We start from the raw sequence: 19332 nt of genomic DNA, 5'->3' as shown, positions 1-19332 counted from the left end.
GGAACATTTTGTCATTAAACCACAAAAAACTGTCTTTTGATTTTACCTTTCTTGAAGGTCTTGTTAATATTAGTTTGCCCCTCAGCAAAGCTTTTGTCTCCTTCAACATAAGGGAATACTCTGCCCTGATGTACCCAATAGTAGTCATGTGAACCAAAGAAAAATACTGGAAAGTCCCCGATATCATGTTTGAGGCCCTGAATGTTGAGAGGAACAGACCTGGGATTGCAGATCTCAGCTGGCCACCACCTAGAAATAATGGAGTGAGAAAAAAGGAGGGGGTTTTAAGAAAGAATTCATTAAATAAAAGGCATACTGTCTGTCTTACAGCTCTCAAACCATCTCTCTGCTAGTAAATTATGTTCTGCAGGATTATTCCTAGTGTAGGTAACAATCTTAGAAAATTCCTTATACAAGTGAACTCCTCATCACTTAAGAGCTAACCACCCAGCAGTCCAGCTGCACAAGGTCCATTCATTTCAATGAGTTTGTGCAAAAGTGGTATATCCTAGAAGAGAATATGAGCTCTGTAAGCAGAAAACAGACAACAATAATTCAATTTTGAAAATGTCAATCATCAGTACTAGTCCATAAGACATTTTACTAATCAATTCACATAACTAGGTCAGAAAAATATGACAACTAGTCAAAAGACAGAGAGAGAACACTACTGAATACTGTTAAAAGTTGCAAAAAGTTTTATTAATCCACAAACATATTCAATATCTCAGCACATTTTAAGCCATGCAATTCCTTAGAAGAATATTATTTTTAAATGATTGTCTGGAGAACTGGAACTTGGCGACATCAAGTTATGAATGATACCTCTTTCTTGCTCTATTCCCATCTCAGGTTTGGGAAGACTCTGGAGATCCTGAACTGTAGCCCAAGATCAATAATGGACTGGATATTTATTTGTACAAGTATATATATACCACATAAAATATTAAGGCAGTGCATAAGGTACCATAAAACAACACAAACCTTTCTTCAAAAGGTTTGCAATTTTTGGATCCTCTTCAACACATCTTTCCTCCTGGATTGTGGCCAAGAGTGCCACTGCACAGCTGAGGCCAAGGCAACAATGACACTCTTTCCAGGAGTCACAACTGGTTTATTTATATCCAACTGAATAATTATAAGGGACTCTAAGTGAAGCTGCTCCAAAGACTGTTCAGAAGCTTCAGGTGGTACAAAGAGCAGCAGCAGAGCTGCTGACTAGAACCAACTACATGGAGGATGTGAGGTCTCTAAATCACCTTCACTGGCTACTGGTTCATTTTGTAGCACAATTCAAAGTCCTAAATGGTTCGGGACCAGGCGGAATCAAGGGCTATTTCCTCTCATACAATTCTGCCTCTTCTTTAAGGATAGCTGGAGACAAAGTTGTCCATCCTGCCGCTGTCTGGAGGGTGGCTGGTAGAACCTTAAGAAAGGAACTTGACCCGAATTCAGACTGCCAGACATCATGAAGCTCCTTGAATTCTCTTGGGCCAGGTCTTATTCTCTGAACATAACCTATCTTTCACTCTTACTGTGAAAATACAAAGAGGGAATGCCGCCTCCCCCAGCTGCACTAAGCTCCGGAGAAGAGGGGAAGCATACAAATATGACGAAAAATAAAATCTGCAAAGTATTTTGTACAGGTAACTCACATCTTTTGCTAATTTCACTTATGGGATTGCAGCTTTGCACGCTTGGCCAGAAAATAATGAATTAAATACAAAGTGCTTGGAGTAGGCAGAGAGAAGGGCCAGTGGGTGGTCCAAGCAGAATAGCAACCCCCCTACATCCCCCTTCCTCTTCCTTTCTGCAAGGCTTGCTCGGAAACAGTGACTCACACAAATCCTGTCCCTGGGGCTGGGCTCCTCTGCATGGGGTAACCAGAGCCCAGCAGCCCCAGGAAGGAGCCCAGCAGCAGCATGGAGAACGGGGTGTGGAGAAAGCTGCTAAGAGACCCACTACTGTAAGCAAGCTGGAGGGCTTAACAGCTTTCTCCATGCTGGGCTTTCCAGATACAAAGAGAACAGGAAAAACCAGAAAGCAGAGCCAGGGTGGGGTAACGATGTTCTTTTTTAAAAGAAAGTTTGTGGGTTTGCAGGGATAGAACAGAAAGAGCAGCAGCAGTCAAGGAAGGAGAGGAGGCGGCGGCAGCAGCAGCAGCAGCAGCAGCAGCTAGAAAATGACTGAGGAGCGCTGCTGAGGGAAGGAGAAGGGAAGCAGCAAGGAGGCTGCATGAGTACAAGTGGTGTTTCCTGAGACCCCAGTAAGAAAGCTGGAGGGCTCAACAGCCAGATCTCAGGAGGTGGGAGCAGTTCTAGGGGTTGTTGAGGCTTTGAGCAATTTAGAAACATAACACCTGCATAAGATGTGAGTTACCTGTATAGTTTTAAAAAAGAAATCATGATAGAGTAGTAGTAGTAACAACAACAACAACAACAACAACAACAACAACAACAACAACAACAACAACAATAATAATAATAATAATAATAATAATAATAATAATAATAATAGTAATGGGATAACCACAAAGTATTTTGCGTTGGGCTTCACTTGCCTGTAGTTTCCCAGCTTGACCCAAACAATCTGCTTGTACCGTAGCTTCTTGCCCACTTTGCAGTCATTGCAGTTCCAGGAGCCCTCTGGCATCTCCATGTTGAGACATTCCGGGTGGAAGGACGCTGGACATGATTCACAGCACAACAGTTTCCCACCTTTAAACAAACAACATTGCTCAGTTTATAGTTAAAGGTGTTGGGCAGGATTCACTGTCTCTCAAGTGCAATATGCCCAGGATTACCAACCCATACAATACAAACGGCAAAACAAAAGGATCAAGTCAAATTTGCAATGCTGGATTTAAAAACACATATTCTCTATGTACAAGACTAATAAAAAAAACCTCCCAAGCCATGTGATTTGCTAAAGCACATCAACTTTTTGTGTTACACAGCCAAATCAGACCTACTTTTGAATATAAAAAAACTATGTGGAAGTTTCCTTTTCTCAGGCAGTCTTAATATTAAGAGATGCCAATATTTCAGATAAATGACTGGTTGTAATATGTTTTAAACCAGCATTGCCATGACTGAATCCCTTAGCAATCAGTTAGTGCATAAAAGTTAGCCTATAGGTTGATCAATTTTTTTCTGCTTCAAAAACGATACAAGAGAAAAATAAATTCTATTATCTCTAAATTGCAAATCTTTGCTGACTCTCCAAAACAAAGGTTTCCTGCACTACGTGGCTTGTGCAGATGTAACAATTCCCTTCTCTAAAGTGCACAGCAGGCTAAACTCACTTGCGCATCCCTCCCTCCAAACACTTTCCCTACTTTTCTGCTTTTGGAGCAAACCACACAGTAGCCTGACATCTGCACCAAGGTTGGCTCTTACTATGGGAAGCTTCAAACCAGTGTGATCAGGGACATCACATCTGCACGAGCGACCTGTATTTTGAAGTAGTTAAATATTTATACTAACGGATGGGGATATTTGCAAGTGGGGACTTGATTTTTGTTCAAATATGTTGTTGATAGCAAACAAGCACTCTTGCAAAGCCAGGGGGGCCCTCAAAATTTCGGACACAGCATTAAGCTGCTTCTGTGGGACTTTTTAGTATCTGGAGAAATTTGGATTCATGTTTTCCAAAAGGCTGTCAGAAAATCTTGTCCACCTATAGACTTTCAAAGCTGTGATTGCACTGGTTGTTACAGAGCTCAAAAAAGAGTTTGTTAAAACAACAACAAAATAATTACTATATTTCCTCTGCTGTGGATGCAATAAAGCCTAAAATGCTTGATTTCCCTTTCATTTCAAAATCCCACAATTAATTCTAAAAGCGTAAACACCATTTCAGAGGAAATACAGCTCCAATCATTGAAAAAAATGCCCAAACAAGGTAAAATGTCAAAAAGATGTGAAAACCAAAGCAAACAACCAACAAAACACACACACACACACACACACACACACACACACACACACAAAATTTTCCAATGCCAAGCAGGAAATTGGCTCTTACAATGCATTAGTAAGATTTGCTGAAGCTAAGCATAAAGAGGGCTCAAAATAATTCTCAAGTCTCAAGTGTCTCAAGTCTCTCAGTGATGGAGACTAGCTTAAGAACAGCAACAAGGTGAGTGAGCTATTAGCAAGGGGAACCAGGTCAACACTCTTTTGGAGAGTTCAAGCACTCAGAAACAATAGAAGCTGTTTTCCAAACTTCACAGACAAAAGCCCAAGTTTGGACAAGGCTCCAACTGTGTACAGCTCACATGCAGTTGAGGAGGCAGGCCCAACCAAAGTCTTCATAGTGAACATTATGGGTTCTTATCCAACTAGCATCTACTTGGAATAGACCCACTGAAATTAAGAGACCTCAACTAGCCGTGTTTATTAATTCCAGTGGATCTACTTTGAGTCTGTCTTATGTTGGATGCAACCTCATGTTTTCCTAAGAGCTATATGTGCCAAGTGGAAGTGAAGGCAGGGAACATGGCAGATGGCTGGGTAAGCTCCTCCTGTGGATAGATAGGGTCTATACATGCATGGAACCTCTCCAAATTCCTTCAAAACTGGTGTCCTACTCTTGTTCTCATTTGAACTGAAGGACTGTTGCAGAGTTGTCACCTGGCTGGTCTTCTGTCTTGTCTGAGTCTCAAAATTAAACAGCAATTTTGAATCTTCAGAAATTCAAAGAACGATTACAACTGTGCAAGAGTCATTTCTACATGTGAAGCCCTTAAGAAAATTATTCAGTAGCATCAGGTGACCACATTTTTAAAGCCATCCTTCCTATTCCCAACTGTCTCTTGCTGGAAGTACTAAATTTGCTCTCTTTGAATGTAGTTTCTTAGGAACCCCATGAGAAGTATGGTTCCAGGGAAACCATAGAGAAACAAATCAGCTGTGTGTAATATGTGCATTCTGTTATACCACATTAATGAAAATGGATGAGGGGATAAGAACATAAGAACAGCTTTGCTGGATCAGGCCAAAGGTGTGGGTATTATTTATCTCCAGCAGTCCAGCATTCTGTTCTCATGTGGCTAGTGAGATATCTATGAGAATCCCACAAGCAGGACATGAGCACAACAACCCTCTCCTATTCAGGTGTTCAGATGGCACACTGCCCTCTGATAGCCTTATCCTCCTTAAGTGGCGACAACTGGTCAGAAGGAATCTTCTGGGAATTAAACCAGCAAAAGCTATCCAGCTGCCTAAGGAAATATCAACAAGCAATTAAAAGGCTGCCTTCTTCCTCATGGAGACTGAATGAGTCGAGCAAAGGCTTCTCAACAGAAAAATGGCAGTTGAGAAATGTGAAAGCCATCCAGGCAGGAATGGCAAGGATTGGTTCAAATACATGGCAGCCCCATACGATTGATGGCTTGAAAAGGGGTCTTGGTGATCTTACAAATCACAGCACAAAAATCTTCTCCTGGAATCACTGTCTAACATACTTGCAACCTCTAGGCAATCCCATTCTGGCTGTGAAACAGGTCTGAACAAGGCTCAAATGGGCATTTATCTCATTTAGTGTGGTTAACATGCAACACAAAGACACAACAGATTCTGTCTCACGGCTTTCAGGAAAGTCTATTAGATTTGGTTGGTAAAGTGCAGCTCAGTAACAGAGCGGAATTTAGCAATTATTTTAAGCCCCTTTGTAATATTTTTGCCAACATCAATGCACACTCACAATAAGCAATGAGTGAAGTTTATCAAGCGCAACAAGAAGGTGCTGGATGAGCATAGAGAGCTTGATTTGTTTTTAAAAGCAAACAAAAAGAAAGGAAAAGCAGGAAAGTGAAAGAAAATTAAAAAGAGAAAGAAGCTATTTTGGTTACCTTTCTCACATTTCTTTTTGGAAGCTGACGAAGAAGGAGGAATCATAGGTAATTTCATCAACTCAGCACGATTTGATTCATTCAGTAGGTAGTGGGACTTATTGGCATATGAACTGAACAGGGGGTCTGAATGATCCTGCACTATCAGCCCTATACGAAACAAACAGAAAGAAATGAGTTGCAATGAAGCTACCCATGATTCCATAAGGAGAAAAATAAAATAAAACCAAATTAAACACCTAATATGCATATTTTACTTATGTTTTAAGTATGGAAAGAAAAGTGATGTGATGAGGAAAAAGAAAAAGTGAGAGAGAAAAAGGTTCTATGTCTACGGAGAGGTTGTTATGTTGAATAAGATAGCATCTATGTGCCTAAGTATATAGGATTAAAGATAAGATATAGGTCCAAAATTGTTTTTCACCTGTGCTCTATTTAACCTGCACACTTGAGAAAACACATCTGTGACTTTCCCTATAACCGATCTACCCTCAAAAAGGAAAGGCAGCTAATTGGGAAACATGCTGCCAATCCCATCAACAGGGGCTAAGAACTTAAGACCACATGTAAGCCACAGCCATGTTAAGAATCACCTAGAGAGGATTCAGAGCCTGGCTGCAACTTCTGCTGCACAATGCAGTCCTGAATCAATGCCCTTCTTAGATGTTGCTTCATGGGAGCAATTTCAGCCTGGTGAAATTGTTAGACTCAACAACATCTGATTGATGTGCCATGTTTATTTGAGTATTCCTTTCCCCAAATCATCATTGGGAAGAATGAGTAGGGGGGGTTGGATGGTTGTGGTGTAAGGGAGGCATCATGATCAAATAAATGCAGTAAAATGGGGATCAGACATTTCACCTGTCATGGTAAACCATCGTGAGCGGTTTGCCATGGAACATGCAGGTGGCTCCTGCTTCACGTCTGCTCTGGCAGGAATGGGAACAGCATTATGTCCAAACCAGGGCTCTAGCAAACCACCCCTGCAGAGACATGAACAAACCTCAGCCTCAGATCATAGCTTGTCTGGAGTGAAATAAAGGACGTTCCCAGGTTGAAGGGATTGTGATTTGTTGTAGCCACTAGTGAAGCAGCAAAGCACAAGTCATCTGCACATACATAGCAAACCATTCATGTGAAAATGCAGCCACCACTCCCCCCCCTCACAGTACCCCCCACATGGATATATTTTAGAGAGTCTCACCAGATTGAGATTGCTCTCCAGTAAGTTAAAACTGGAGCATAGTTTCTTTTAATTTTTACCAGTCTCCAGTGACTAAGGAAAGACCTCAATATACAAAAGGGATGGAAAATAATAAAATGACCTTTCCAGAAACAACTGCAGGACACAAATCATGATTTAACCAAAAGCCTCCTCAACCAAAGCATCCTAGGTTTGGCAACTCTCATGGCAAAGGGGACAATTTCTCCTGACTTCCAGCTTCAACAGAACTTTTTCTTTCTTTACTTCTTCCTCCTTACACAAATTAAAAGTGTAAAACATACATACTGATCAGTGCACATCTATGCTGCATGGAGAGAGCACGATCTTTCAAGAAAAAGGGGCCATATACAACTAATTCACTTAGAGCATACCCACTGAAATTGATGGACCTAAGTTACTGAGTAAGAAAAACACTGGATACAGCCCCAAGATTCTTGCTTCATAGGAAGAACCTGAAGTCTATTCCTCTGATGACTACGGCAAGGGAGGCAAGCCACGCTAAGTTAATCATTCCACGCCTGCCAGTCCCATTTAAAAAGCTTATGTTAGGAAGTGCATACTGCAGTCTCAACATTAAATGTTGGTTTCCTACACAAAAATGCACGTATGTTGAGGAGAAACACACAAAGAGTTATCATGAGATGTCTGAATTATATTTGTTCTCAGGGACCCCAGTATTTACTAGAACTGTTATCAGACAAGCTAGGAGGCAAATCCAGAGAAAGATCAGAAAAAAATCATTATAAACTTGATTATAAACCATGCAGCAAAATCAACACTGTAGGCCACTAAAATTCTGGTTAGATTTACTCCTCCTTTTTGCTAGCAGCAAAGCACTCCAGAATTTTGGGGTTAGCATTATATGAAAATGTGGCCAACATAAACTTTTGTCTTCAAACTACAGAAGGCACACATGATAATCAACAGAACACTTTGGGATTTTAAGAATTTTATTACAAAAATTGTATTACAAAAGCTAAGAATTCATCCATTTTACTCAGATTTGGGACAAGTCTCCATTTTATACCCTCGCACGGCAAGACTACACTATACTCTCTCAAAGCCTTCCTACACTTCCAAAGTTGTTGTCTCTGAAACACGTGTTCCTAACAGTGATCAATACTTCTCAAAAGTAAATGCAGGATATAGCTGCAATGTACTGAAACTATTCTTCAATGCATTTTTTTAAAAAAAATAATCCTAAACATGCCTACTTAGAAGTAAGCCCTCTTGACTTCAATGTAGCTGTGTCTTGGATTACAGCCTTCATTACAGAACCCTCAAGAAATACATCTCTGTGAAAACCAGATCAACAAGTCAACGTACAATAAAGTCCTTGTTCTTATTATTCAATGTATTACTATTCCACCTTTCTCTCATGTTGGGATTAAAGGCGGCTTCCAACATTAAAAAATAGCATCACAAAATATACAGTAATAAAAATTAACTAGTAAACCCAATAGTTTAAATTCAATAGTTGATATATCAATAGTTGATATATCAAAACACATTTAGAAGTAGCAATTGAAATCCGATGTGCCCTTACATCAGCCCAGTGACCAGCATTGTCTGCAAGGATAGCAAAGAGGGAGCCAGTCTAGCCTCTCCTGAGAGGGAATTCCACAATATGGGACCAGCCACAGATGAAGCTCTATCTCTGGTGCACCCCCCACGTGCTTGTGAGGTTGATGGGACTGACAGAATGTCATTAGTCAGGGAGCAGGCAGGGAATTAATGTGCCATCCTGTGTGCCTTTGGATCACACAAGAGCCCATTTAGCCCACTGTGCTAGTTGGAGCTGATGGGAGTCCCATGATTATGTTCACTAAAACACAATACAAAAGGAACATTGGACACTTACCATGAAGGTTCCTTCTGGTTTGGAGTGAAGAAAAACCCAATCAGGTGGGCTGACTCTTACCACCCAGAAAATTAGAGAACTTGTGAGCAAACCTTTGCAGTTCAGCCTGGTCATATAGACTCCTTCTCTGTTCTGCCCTATGGCCAAGCCTGAGGAAGAGTTTGCTGAGAAGCGTAAAGAACTGGAGCTGCAGGGGACCTGATGCCAGCCGGAGGCCTCAGCAGATGTAACTGTTCAGGAGTGTCTAATAAGTGCTAGAGGTTGGCTGTGGTAGAGTGAGCCTTGGATGCCTTGTTCACCCCAAAAGAAGATAAATGCCCCAAGTTCCTTTCTCAGTTTAGAGTAAAGGAGCATCTGATAGTGTGATGTGTGCAAAAGCTGCCCTGATCACCAGGGAGGGAAACAGAACATGAAGGATTTCCATATGGCTGCCCTGCAAATATCTATGAGAGGAGCACTGCTAGAAAAAGCAGTGGTCTGATGTTTGCAAGAAAGTTCTGGTTTCTCTCCTGCGAAAAGCACATTAAATTCTTTTTTCTGGGTCTAGAACGGCTCCCATGTACCATAATTTTCTGGGTGGGTAGAGATGGCTTTTGTGCTTGTTTATAATGAAGCCAAAGTTTTCTGTAACTCCTGTTGTGCTCTGTTCCTGGATAAAGACCCAAAGAGCAGGAAGTGAAAGGATGCTACCGATATCAGTGTCTACCTGTCTGCTGGTATACAAAGCTCAGGAGTTGCCCAAACAGAGAGGATACGGGGATATGACGGCATGGCCCTGTTAAATCTATGGAGTCCACTTTGTGAATTGCCTCCCTGGTGGTCCTGAGGGACCCCATCCTGAACTTGCAATAAATCCTGACACTGTTTACATATTCCAAGTCCAATATGGACATCCAGTTCCCTCTTTCCTTTGGGTCAACAAAGAAGACTGACTAAAGCAGAGAATTATTCCTCTGAGGGAACTGGCTCAATGACCCCTATATCTAACAGATTCTGGATGATGTTATCACCTGTTTCACCTCCGACCAGAAGGCTGACCATGGTCAAAAACAGTCTTTTGGTCTGGACTAAAATTCTGTGACTGGGTTTAACACCCAGTTGTCCAATTAGGGTTCCTAGGTGAGGAGAAACAACTTCAATCTTCTTCCCACTGGAGGAAGGCTGGCAGCTCAGCAGGTCTGCCTTAGAATATGTGTCACCATGTGGGCTTCAGTTTCTATAATCCCTGTGGTGAAATGAGCTTTTACTGAGGTGAAATGAGTAATAAGTATATCTAGGCTGTCCCTCCCCTGTTGGGATGCATTTGTCCTTTGTTTCTACAAGGGGTTGCTTGAGTACACATCACCAAAGAGACAAATCCTGTTAAAGGGCACTGATTAAAATGGGAGGTGGGTGGTGAACTCCTTCTACTAGAGTAGCAGTGATCGCCTGGTGAAAAATGGCAAAGCATTCAGGGTGGAATCTACAATGAATGCCAAGGCCTTGGCCAGCCTTCTATATGCTCTATGGAGGATTCCATCATCCAAATCCTTGTTTTGAAGGTTTGCAAGTCAGAGAAATAAAATGATAATTAAAGAATGAAAGTAGAAGTGGCTCTTAAAGCCAGGGCTTAGTCCGAATGAGATTTCTTGACTGCCACATTGGATTTCTTTTCAATAGGCTCTTAATGCAACATTCATTATCCATAGGTAAGAGAGCACATGACAAGACTGTCCCCAGGGAATCTACTACTGGGATTTCTAGTTTTTCCATTGGTTGGGAAGAAAGAGTGTAGAACCTGTGAGCTACTTTAGCAGCCTTTTTGCTCTGTAAGGAGCTAGCCCATTCCAAGTCTACCATCTGAAGAGGAGGAGGAGGAGGAGGAGGAGGAGGAGCACTTCCTTGGAGGCTGACCAGAACTCAGAAAACACCAGTACGCCTCTGGAACTCATTTGAGATGGCTGAGGAGCCAAGGTTGTAAACCAAGTGACAATAAGGCTTTTGCTAATAAAGGCAAAATATCATAATTATGAGTAAGTCTGGCAGTCAGTTCTGCTGCCAAGTGACCCTTCTCCAAGCTACTCTGTTGTTGGAAGTCCCCTTGATTAAGAGGGGAGAGTGAGGTGAGGAAACATTCTGCAGGAGGATAGAAAGCCAGCAGATGTGAGTTCAGGCAAATACTGATTAGGTTCCTCTGATAAAGAGTGAACAAGCAGCATGGACATGTTTAGCTGGGGGCTTTTGTCTGGCTTCTAGCTATCCCTCCTGTCTGGGGACTGGGGGAGACAGAAAAATCTGAATGTGCTGATGCCATTCTAAAGTGTTTTTGAAATCTATCTTCTAGCTATCTTCTTTGTTTTGTTTTAACATTTAATTGGTGAAATCATCAATAACAGCCCATAAATTCTATGAATAAATTGTTCCTCAGTTTAAAAAAAAAGGCTGGAGGTGAAGGACTTAGTAGCCATGGAGGAGGGAGACCCCAAAGAAGACATGGGGTGTGGCATTTGAGCAGTTGTGGTGCATTTTTGAAAAGGCACTGCATTCTGCTAAAGTCAGCTGCAGGCAGCTATGTGAGTTAGCTGCTTGATGCCCTGCCATCCTCTGAAAAGGGACTGCCATATAAATGTTTTTCCCCCATCTACAGATGACACCTGGTACAAAGATGCAGAGGCTGAGATAATGGTGCTGAGAGCACCCTCCTCCTGCTTTGCTATCCCTTTGCATCAGCTGAGCTGGAGGGCAGGTCAGTACTCCTCAGACTCCTCTGTTGTTGTTGTTGGCTGGCCTTGAAACTTTGTAGTGACAGCCTCAGGCATGACAGGACCCCAGCAGTTGGCTGCACAAAAGCAGGAAGCAAGCAGAGGAGGAATCTACAAGGCTAGGATGAAAAGTTTGATCACATGTCCTCTGCCTTCCTGGGTGGTAGAAGGAATCAACCCACTCTGCATGCTTCCTTTCCCCCAAACTAAAAATGTGAACTGTAACAATTTTTTTGGCAAAAACCACACTTTCCCTTTTTTTCATTTGCCTTACACTTCAACGATTAATAGCACACCTAATGTTTTTACCTATAAACTAGACTGTCCTAGCAGACAGAGCAATTTGAAACACAACAGACATCGCTGTGCTTTTGAAGAATACTGCTCAACCTCAAAACCAGTAAATTTGGGAAGGGAAACAGCTTTTACAAAAGAGAGAACAAAATGTACCAGCATCCCCATTCACCCCATGAAAGTTTCCAAGGACAACTGAAACCACGAACCTGAGAAGGCAACGGCCTAGAAAGAACAGTAATCAGAGGCAGGCAACTAGGTACAAACCAAAGTGTTTGAAGATCAGAACCCATTCATGGCTGTTGTGCATATCTAATAAATACACTGTTGTTTGCATCAGCACTCTATTACTGTAGCAACCACAACTCACCCTGCAAACCTTGTCAATAGCCTTCTATCCAACAAAGCTTTTCAGAAATAGTGTGTATATATCTTAAAACGTGCAAAAAATTTTCAATTAGGAAGTAGAAATCTACAAGCTATTCCTTCACTGCACAAGTACTGCAACAGAGCAAATTTCACCATTCTGAAGGCCAAGTGTAATTTCTCAGAGAAAATGTTTATGTCACCATCTCCAAGACAGAAACTGCTCAAAAAGTGTTGGCATGATGCCTTGCCTTGGGCACTGGCTCAACCACGTAGACAGTCTCCACATCAGGAGGTTGGCAAATGGTTCTCCGGTGAACTGGGGCGACCCATGAAGATTATGAGCCCCCATGTGAAAGCTTCTCGATGCAACAGCATGTGCAGCATCTTCCCACATGAAGAGGGAAGCCTGAGCACTGCAGCGGCTGAGGCACCAAGTCCTATTCTAATGTGTCTGCCTATGCCTTTTGGCTGCTTGAATTCATATGTTTTGTTTTCTTTATTTATAGATTTATTTACATACCACCCCCTTGCAAAATATCAGGGCATAAAATCTTTTGAAAGCAATACTGAACAGTAATTAAAATGACTAGCTACTTAAGAGCATTTAAATTACCAGCGAATTCTCCTTTTGATATAAGAACAAAAGAGCTGCTCCCTCTGTCTGTCCTAAAGTAGAAGTTCAGGAGAATTTACCCAACCCAGACCAGAGAGGTAGGCAGAAATCATAGTGTGATGTAATTAACTTGGGACTGGAGTGTAGGGTGACCAAAGTGGCCACCTGCCTTTCTGAACACTAAAAGAGCTGGAATCTAAAAACTACAAGTTTTGGAAAAGCTAGCAACAGCCAACCCATTTAAGAAGTTTTGATCTTGTATATTAGATATTTCTAGCTACTTTAAATTTGATCACCTATCAGATGTATTTTTTTTAAATGATGCTTGTAAATATGAAAGTGAAGTCAATCTTAAAGTTGGAGGGAAAGGTAGCTAAGAAGTAACCCCCAACCCCAACAGGTAAAAGGAAACTGAAGCAAACAACGCTAGAGGTAAATAGTTTGTGCCCACAACTGTGACTCCATTGGCATGAAGACTGCTTAGGACAGTCACAACATGCTGAAAAGGAGTTAGATCCATTCACTCCAGATGTTGGAAATTATTTGGTTTTCTTACTGCTCCAAGGACCCCTGCTCAAGCTCAACACTCTAAAACTTACTGTTTCCCTCTGAGCCTTCAGGCGCCATTCCTCTGGAAAAAATTAAATTTATTTAAAGGGGCATGAACTTTGTCTCCTGTTTACCTCCATGCCCTGTGTCAGCATCATTGCCTCTCCTGTATGTAATATATCCCAAGGAGGAAATGAAATAGTTATTTCCACCACATCTGTTTATGTTCTCTGTCTCTGTATGTCTCTCTCTCTTCCCTTCACCTGCCTTTACAAACAACATTCAGAAAAATAATTTTAATTGACATCTATTGATGAAACTTTGGGGAATCAAGCAGAAAGGGGTGCATTCTACCAGGCAATGCAGGTATATTCTTCTCATTTCAACAGGGCAAAGGTAGTTGCTGTCAGTACCTGTTAGATTCTAATCCAGGCTTCCTCAACCTCGGCCCTCCAGATGTTTTTGGCCTACAACTTCCATTATCCCTAGCTAGCAGGACCAGTGGTCAGGGATGATGGGAATTGTAGTCTCAAAACATCTGGAGGGCCGAGGCTGAGGAAGCCTGTTCTACTCTAAATCACTGCCTGTATCCACTGAATACAATTTAAGAGTCACAGCTCAGTTATCCCCTCTTCCTAGAACTGACTTCCATAACTGCTCATGTGAAATTTACTACCACATTGCTGGTATACTACAATGCACTATACATAAGTTCATTTTACATCTATACAGCTAATCTTGCTGGGTTATCATTGGCTAAAACAAGTAAATGACAAAGAACTTACTGTGCAATCCTAGCCATGTTTACTCCCAGCAAAGTGTATGCAATTCTAGTCTCCATGCTTTAAATTAGTAAAATTTGTAAAGGAGGATTCAGAACTACTAGAATTAGAGAACAGAAGTCTAATCCTACTTATATTTAGCTTAAAAAGTGGTGTTTCCTCTAACTCATATTTAAAAGTATTTCATGGTTGAAAAGGGACCTTTTTCTAATCTATGAATAACCCACCCACCTGCAGGATCAGTTTTGATTTACATGATGAACTGAACACATTCATGGCTGCCAAAAGTGACTGAAAAAGTCAGTATTAGAATTCCAGCCGCAGGCATCAGGGACTTTGCCACAGGCTCCCCCCACCCCACCTGGAAGCAGAAGGCACCACCTTGGTATCCTTCCTAACGTGTCTAAGAATGGGCACTAGCAGCTAAAAGCCTGTAGAAAATTAATATGCTGCATCCAATAGCCAAGGAGGAAACTTGAGAACAAAAATAATTCCCCCAGAGCAGAAGGGGTGGGAGTGGGGGTTCACAGTTCAGTTTTTAACAAAATCAAGGACTGAACACCAAAGATATAAACAGAGGAAGACAAAAAAACAGAGCTCACCTCTTGCACAAACGAAACAAAAGCCTACATTTACAGCTGATGAAGAGTGATTGCTCCTTTTGGAATGGTTACTACAGATGAGAATGTGGGATGACACAAACAAACTTCCTGCAGCAATACAGCCATCTCCCGAGTGATAGGCAATGGGGCATCTCAAACATCTCACCATGCGACCTGTTTAATATAAAATGGACCATAGGACAGTATGTTTAGAACATGGCTACAGACTTCAAAGTCTGCAACGAAGTTTTGATTTTCATTTGATATACCTAATAATGATGTAACAGTTTTCAAAAAGCAATGACATTTTGCATCCCTAGGGGTGCAACTCCACCCACACCCTGGGGAGAACCTGTTTTGGATAATCCTAACATGAGCCGTAAATGGGCACAGCCAAATTCATATTGGGATTATTCCATAGGAGTGCAGAAAAGATCTAGCACATCATATCATGCTCAGAGGTCAGGTTCCCAAGAACCTCAGCTTCCATAAATAAATAAAGACATTTTTAGTGCTCATGTCTATGAAGACAGCTTGAAACACCTGCTGCAAACTCAGGATCAGAGTAGATTTACTTACACACTTACACACACACACCCCCCTGCAAAGTGAGGCTTTCGTGCCCTGAATCTGGCCTTCCTCTCTCCCACATCTAGAAAAACTAGATGGCTGGGTTGTCAACACAGGGAGCAGTGAATACCACCAGTATTTCCCAAAGAATCTCTCTTTCACCAAAAGCACGGTAAAGACCCTTTCTGCCCACATGGCTCCACCGCTGCAAGAGTGAGGGCCATTAGCAGAAGAGTCAACCTTTTCTTTGGTTTGACTAATCTTGATGAGGCTGAGATCCCCCCCCCTTTCAACCTAAAAGAGCCTCAGTACACCAAAGTCTTGAGAGTCCCTATCTGACGTGCCTTTTTGTGGCTGAGAATTCATATGCTCTACAAGGGTGAGGAACAGAACCTGGCTGATGGGCGGGATCCTTATCTCTATGCCCCCCTCCCCAATGTAAAGTATGACAGGTGGGCACACAGACAATCAGCTGACTGCTGGGACTTACACAGCCGTGTGGCATTTACCAAATCCTGGCAATCAGGTGATCATCTCTTGCAAAGGGCTGTGCAGGTGCTGCTGATTAACAGTGCGTGCAAACCCCCTTTGGGGCAGCTGTGCCTTCTCCTGTCCCACACCTGATGACATGTGTAGGGTTGAGGTCATGGCTTGGCCAAGATGGCCTGGTGGGCCTCATGAGGCCCATGAGCTGCAGGTCCCCCAGCCCTGCTCTATAGCTTATCTCAAATGTATTCTAGCAAACTCAGGCCTAATTCAATAAAGGCTGCTAGGAACGCTAATGGATGTTTGTTAGGCAGGTGTGTTTCTGTACCTCAACCCAATTGAGCAATCCTCCAGCTATCCCTTCTTCTTTAAGTGACAGCTCCACTTTTCTGCACGCACAGGGTACACAGATTGTTTTACACAAAAGATATCAATAACCAAGCAAAATATAACGTCACTTCTTTTCACATCCTACTGTACAGGTTTTATGTCTGCTGTACCAAAAGGTCTCTGCAAATTCTGTTAAGTAACTGAAAATAAAATGAAACAAGCTCTGCTATACTTGTTGATGGCCTAATATTTGGCTTCTCTTGTTCACTGCCAACAGCAATGAAAAACAGCCAGAGGCCATCAAGACAGGTTAATACAGTAACTACTTCTCACTCCTTGGATAGAACCAGAACAGAAATATGGCCACCCGTTTTAAGGGCCTGGCTGAGTTTCTTGCTGATATGATAACAATCTGAGACTAGCTCAGCATACCGGCATGTCTGGTGCACGAGCAGGAAAACATACAGATATTTTAAGTTGCATCAAACATTCTCCATCCACTAGTGCAAGGAGTCTTACACTGGTGGACGGGTGTTTGAATGTTGCACAAGAATCAAACACAACAGCTGGGATAGTGAAAACTTGTTACACAACAAGAAAACATTTCACCAGTGAAACAAATATGCTGCTAAGTGGCTTTGTGTGGTACTCATCTAAGTTTTACTCAAAACAGACCCACTGAAGTTAATGAGTATGACTAGTATGTGCTGATCCACTTTCAGATCTTGGCAATGGGTTCCTCCATCACAAGCCAACTACAGGAATTGGTAGCCTCAATTCAAGGCCATCAACACCATTTTTTAATTATATAAAAGATTTCTGACCTGCCCTTCATCACAGCATGAACGTCAAGGTATGATACACCAGGCTGCCCTTGTGCCATGGGAGAATAAAACAGCACATTCTCCAAGGGAATTCAATGACCACAGGGAAGCCTTGTACCAGGATACCTGGGCCAGCGTTATCAGGCTGCCTTAATGGCAGCTATGAAGAGTGTCCCTGATGCTGCTCTTCCTATTTCCAGGGTCAAGCTAAACAGGCTGAGTGGTAACTGCAGCAGTCTAAGCGCCTTGGGGTTGTTGCTGCAACACATCAGAGAGTCTGCAGTTTCCTGCTCTTCTCCAAAGACAACAAGTAAGAATCTTACCTTTGCTCGCTTTATGAATATCCTTCTCCATGGAGCAGGCAGTACAGCAGTGTTGGGGGCAACGGAATCCTCGGGACTCAAAAACAGCCGTAGCAAACTTGCGGATGCAGACCTCGTGATAAAATTTGCCACAGGCATTGACAGAGCAGCGTTTCACGTCTTTGCCAGGCAGCTTGCAGGAAAAGCACGTATGCTGTCCTTTAGAAAAGAGAAATAAAGAGGACCAGCCTAGGGTAAAACATTCTGAGAATATAAAACAAAGCAGCCATGACAGGTAGTAGCTGCCCTAGGTCTCTGTAGACTTCTTCAGACTGAGTGGATGGGAAAGGAAGACAACTGTATATTCCTGCCAGCTTTCTGAGGCTGAGAAAGCTGACCCTCAAGGCGATTTCCCCCAGTTACTCAGTACGAATAGAAAGTGGGTGGCAAGGGGGGAAGCTGAGTTAATGGACGGTGGCTAGAAAAGAAGGAGCAAATTAGCCAAGACAGTGCCACAGAGCAAGATCCAGGCTGGGAAACCTGAATAGTTTAATGTGCTTTCTTTCTCTCTCTCTCTCTCTCTCTCTCTCTCTCTCTCTCTCTCTCTCTCTCTCTCACACACACACACACACACACACACACACACACACACACACACACGAAGCCAATATATTTGCTAGTGAACCCTCCAGGACAGGAACACAACAGCCAAGCTGAACAAGAGCCTCCAGAACTCCTACCAGGAGAATTCACAAGATGGAAGTCATTCCCTCATTTACCATTTTTGCACTCCAGGCAGATGAACTTCCCATCAGGCTGTGAGCTCAATCCTAGGCATTCTGTATGGAAGACCCTGCAGCATTCTCCTTCACAGGACACCAGAGATTCACCAGAACTTTCACAAATCTTAAGAGAAAATAATGAATATGTGATCATAACGACCAGAGGTTTTAAATATTCAATGTAAGCAATCAGAGCTAAAAGAGGGGGACACCACACCACCCTGCAAGGTTCCATCACTGTCTAGCACAGGACTCTTCTACAGGTCATATTTTTTTGGTATGTCAAGAAGCACTGGTTGAAAAGTACTGGGCTGGTGTGACCAAGATTCTTCAGATGAAGTGGCTGGGCTAGCCAGATGGGAGGAGGCTTGAAGACCAACTGTTGGGGCCACCAGAAACAGGGAGCAGAGTAAGCCCATTTCAAGGCCCTGCATTTGAAAGAAACTAGTCCTGCATTGCTGGAATAAGGCAGCCCCACGGTCAGGAGCTTGCATGACATGAGGAGCACACCAAGGCAGAGGGCAACTCTCACAGATCCTTGCGACACCGTTGGTGACCCTGGGTACTTTGCCCAAGGACAAATGGCAGACTCCAGAGCAGTAATGATGTCAAGAACCTGGTAACACTACTCTGCTTCAGCTCTACTCCTATCATTGGGTGAATGTGATCAAACCAATATTTTCTTCACTCTTTTAACAAACATTTATAAGGTGAAGTATGGTTTCTACTTGAGTACAGAGTCAGTGGCTGGGAATTCTTCCAGACTGACCCAATGCAGAGTCCAACACTGAGGGCTGTAGCCAACGCTAGCTTTACTCAGAGTAAACTCACTGGAATTAGAACAGGACTTTAGGTTCAGTGAGTCTACTGTGAGTAGAACTTAGTTGGTTAATCCCCTGTGATGCTGCTACATATGCAGTGCAGATGTCATTACCTCAGTTAAGTTTGAATCTTTTTTCCAATCCTTACATTCCCTCCTATTTCTAGAGGCCACACTTTCCACTTTATAAAATTTGCACAACTTCAAATGCCTCCTATCAGATGGAATGTCAGCATATGACCTGTTTTGCAGCCCATCAACCTCTGATGGGCTGCCGCAATACTAACTAAAATAATGCTAACCAGCCTTATAGGACTATTGTAAGGAT

General features: G+C 42.5%; 1 protein-coding gene and 1 long non-coding RNA gene across 6 annotated transcripts in view; one reads left to right on the top strand and one right to left on the bottom strand.

Annotated features, from left to right (window-relative positions):
• Positions 1–19332, top strand: part of LOC309358284 — a 439047-nt gene that overhangs the window by 24740 nt on the left and 394975 nt on the right. The window lies entirely within an intron of this gene.
• The window catches only part of NSD3 (nuclear receptor binding SET domain protein 3), an 83998-nt gene that overhangs the window by 19830 nt on the left and 44836 nt on the right, over positions 1–19332 (bottom strand). For 2 of the 5 annotated variants that reach the window (XM_081890828.1, XM_081890824.1), the window contains exons 12-17: positions 18182–18308; positions 17424–17621; positions 14891–15064; positions 5855–6004; positions 2561–2717; positions 47–249 (exon numbers count right to left, since the gene is read on the bottom strand). In XM_081890828.1, coding sequence (XP_081746954.1) covers positions 47–249; positions 2561–2717; positions 5855–6004; positions 14891–15064; positions 17424–17621; positions 18182–18308 — 1009 coding nt within the window. The remainder of the gene's footprint in view (positions 1–46; positions 250–2560; positions 2718–5854; positions 6005–14890; positions 15065–17423; positions 17622–18181; positions 18309–19332) is intronic. The other 3 variants (XM_081890825.1, XM_081890826.1, XM_081890827.1) reach the window with 3 other exon arrangements.

Source organism: Podarcis melisellensis (genome assembly GCF_964234715.1).
Source record: "Podarcis melisellensis genome assembly, chromosome: 15".
NCBI lineage: Eukaryota > Metazoa > Chordata > Lepidosauria > Squamata > Lacertidae > Podarcis > Podarcis melisellensis.
This window is presented reverse-complemented; position numbering and strand designations above follow the sequence as displayed.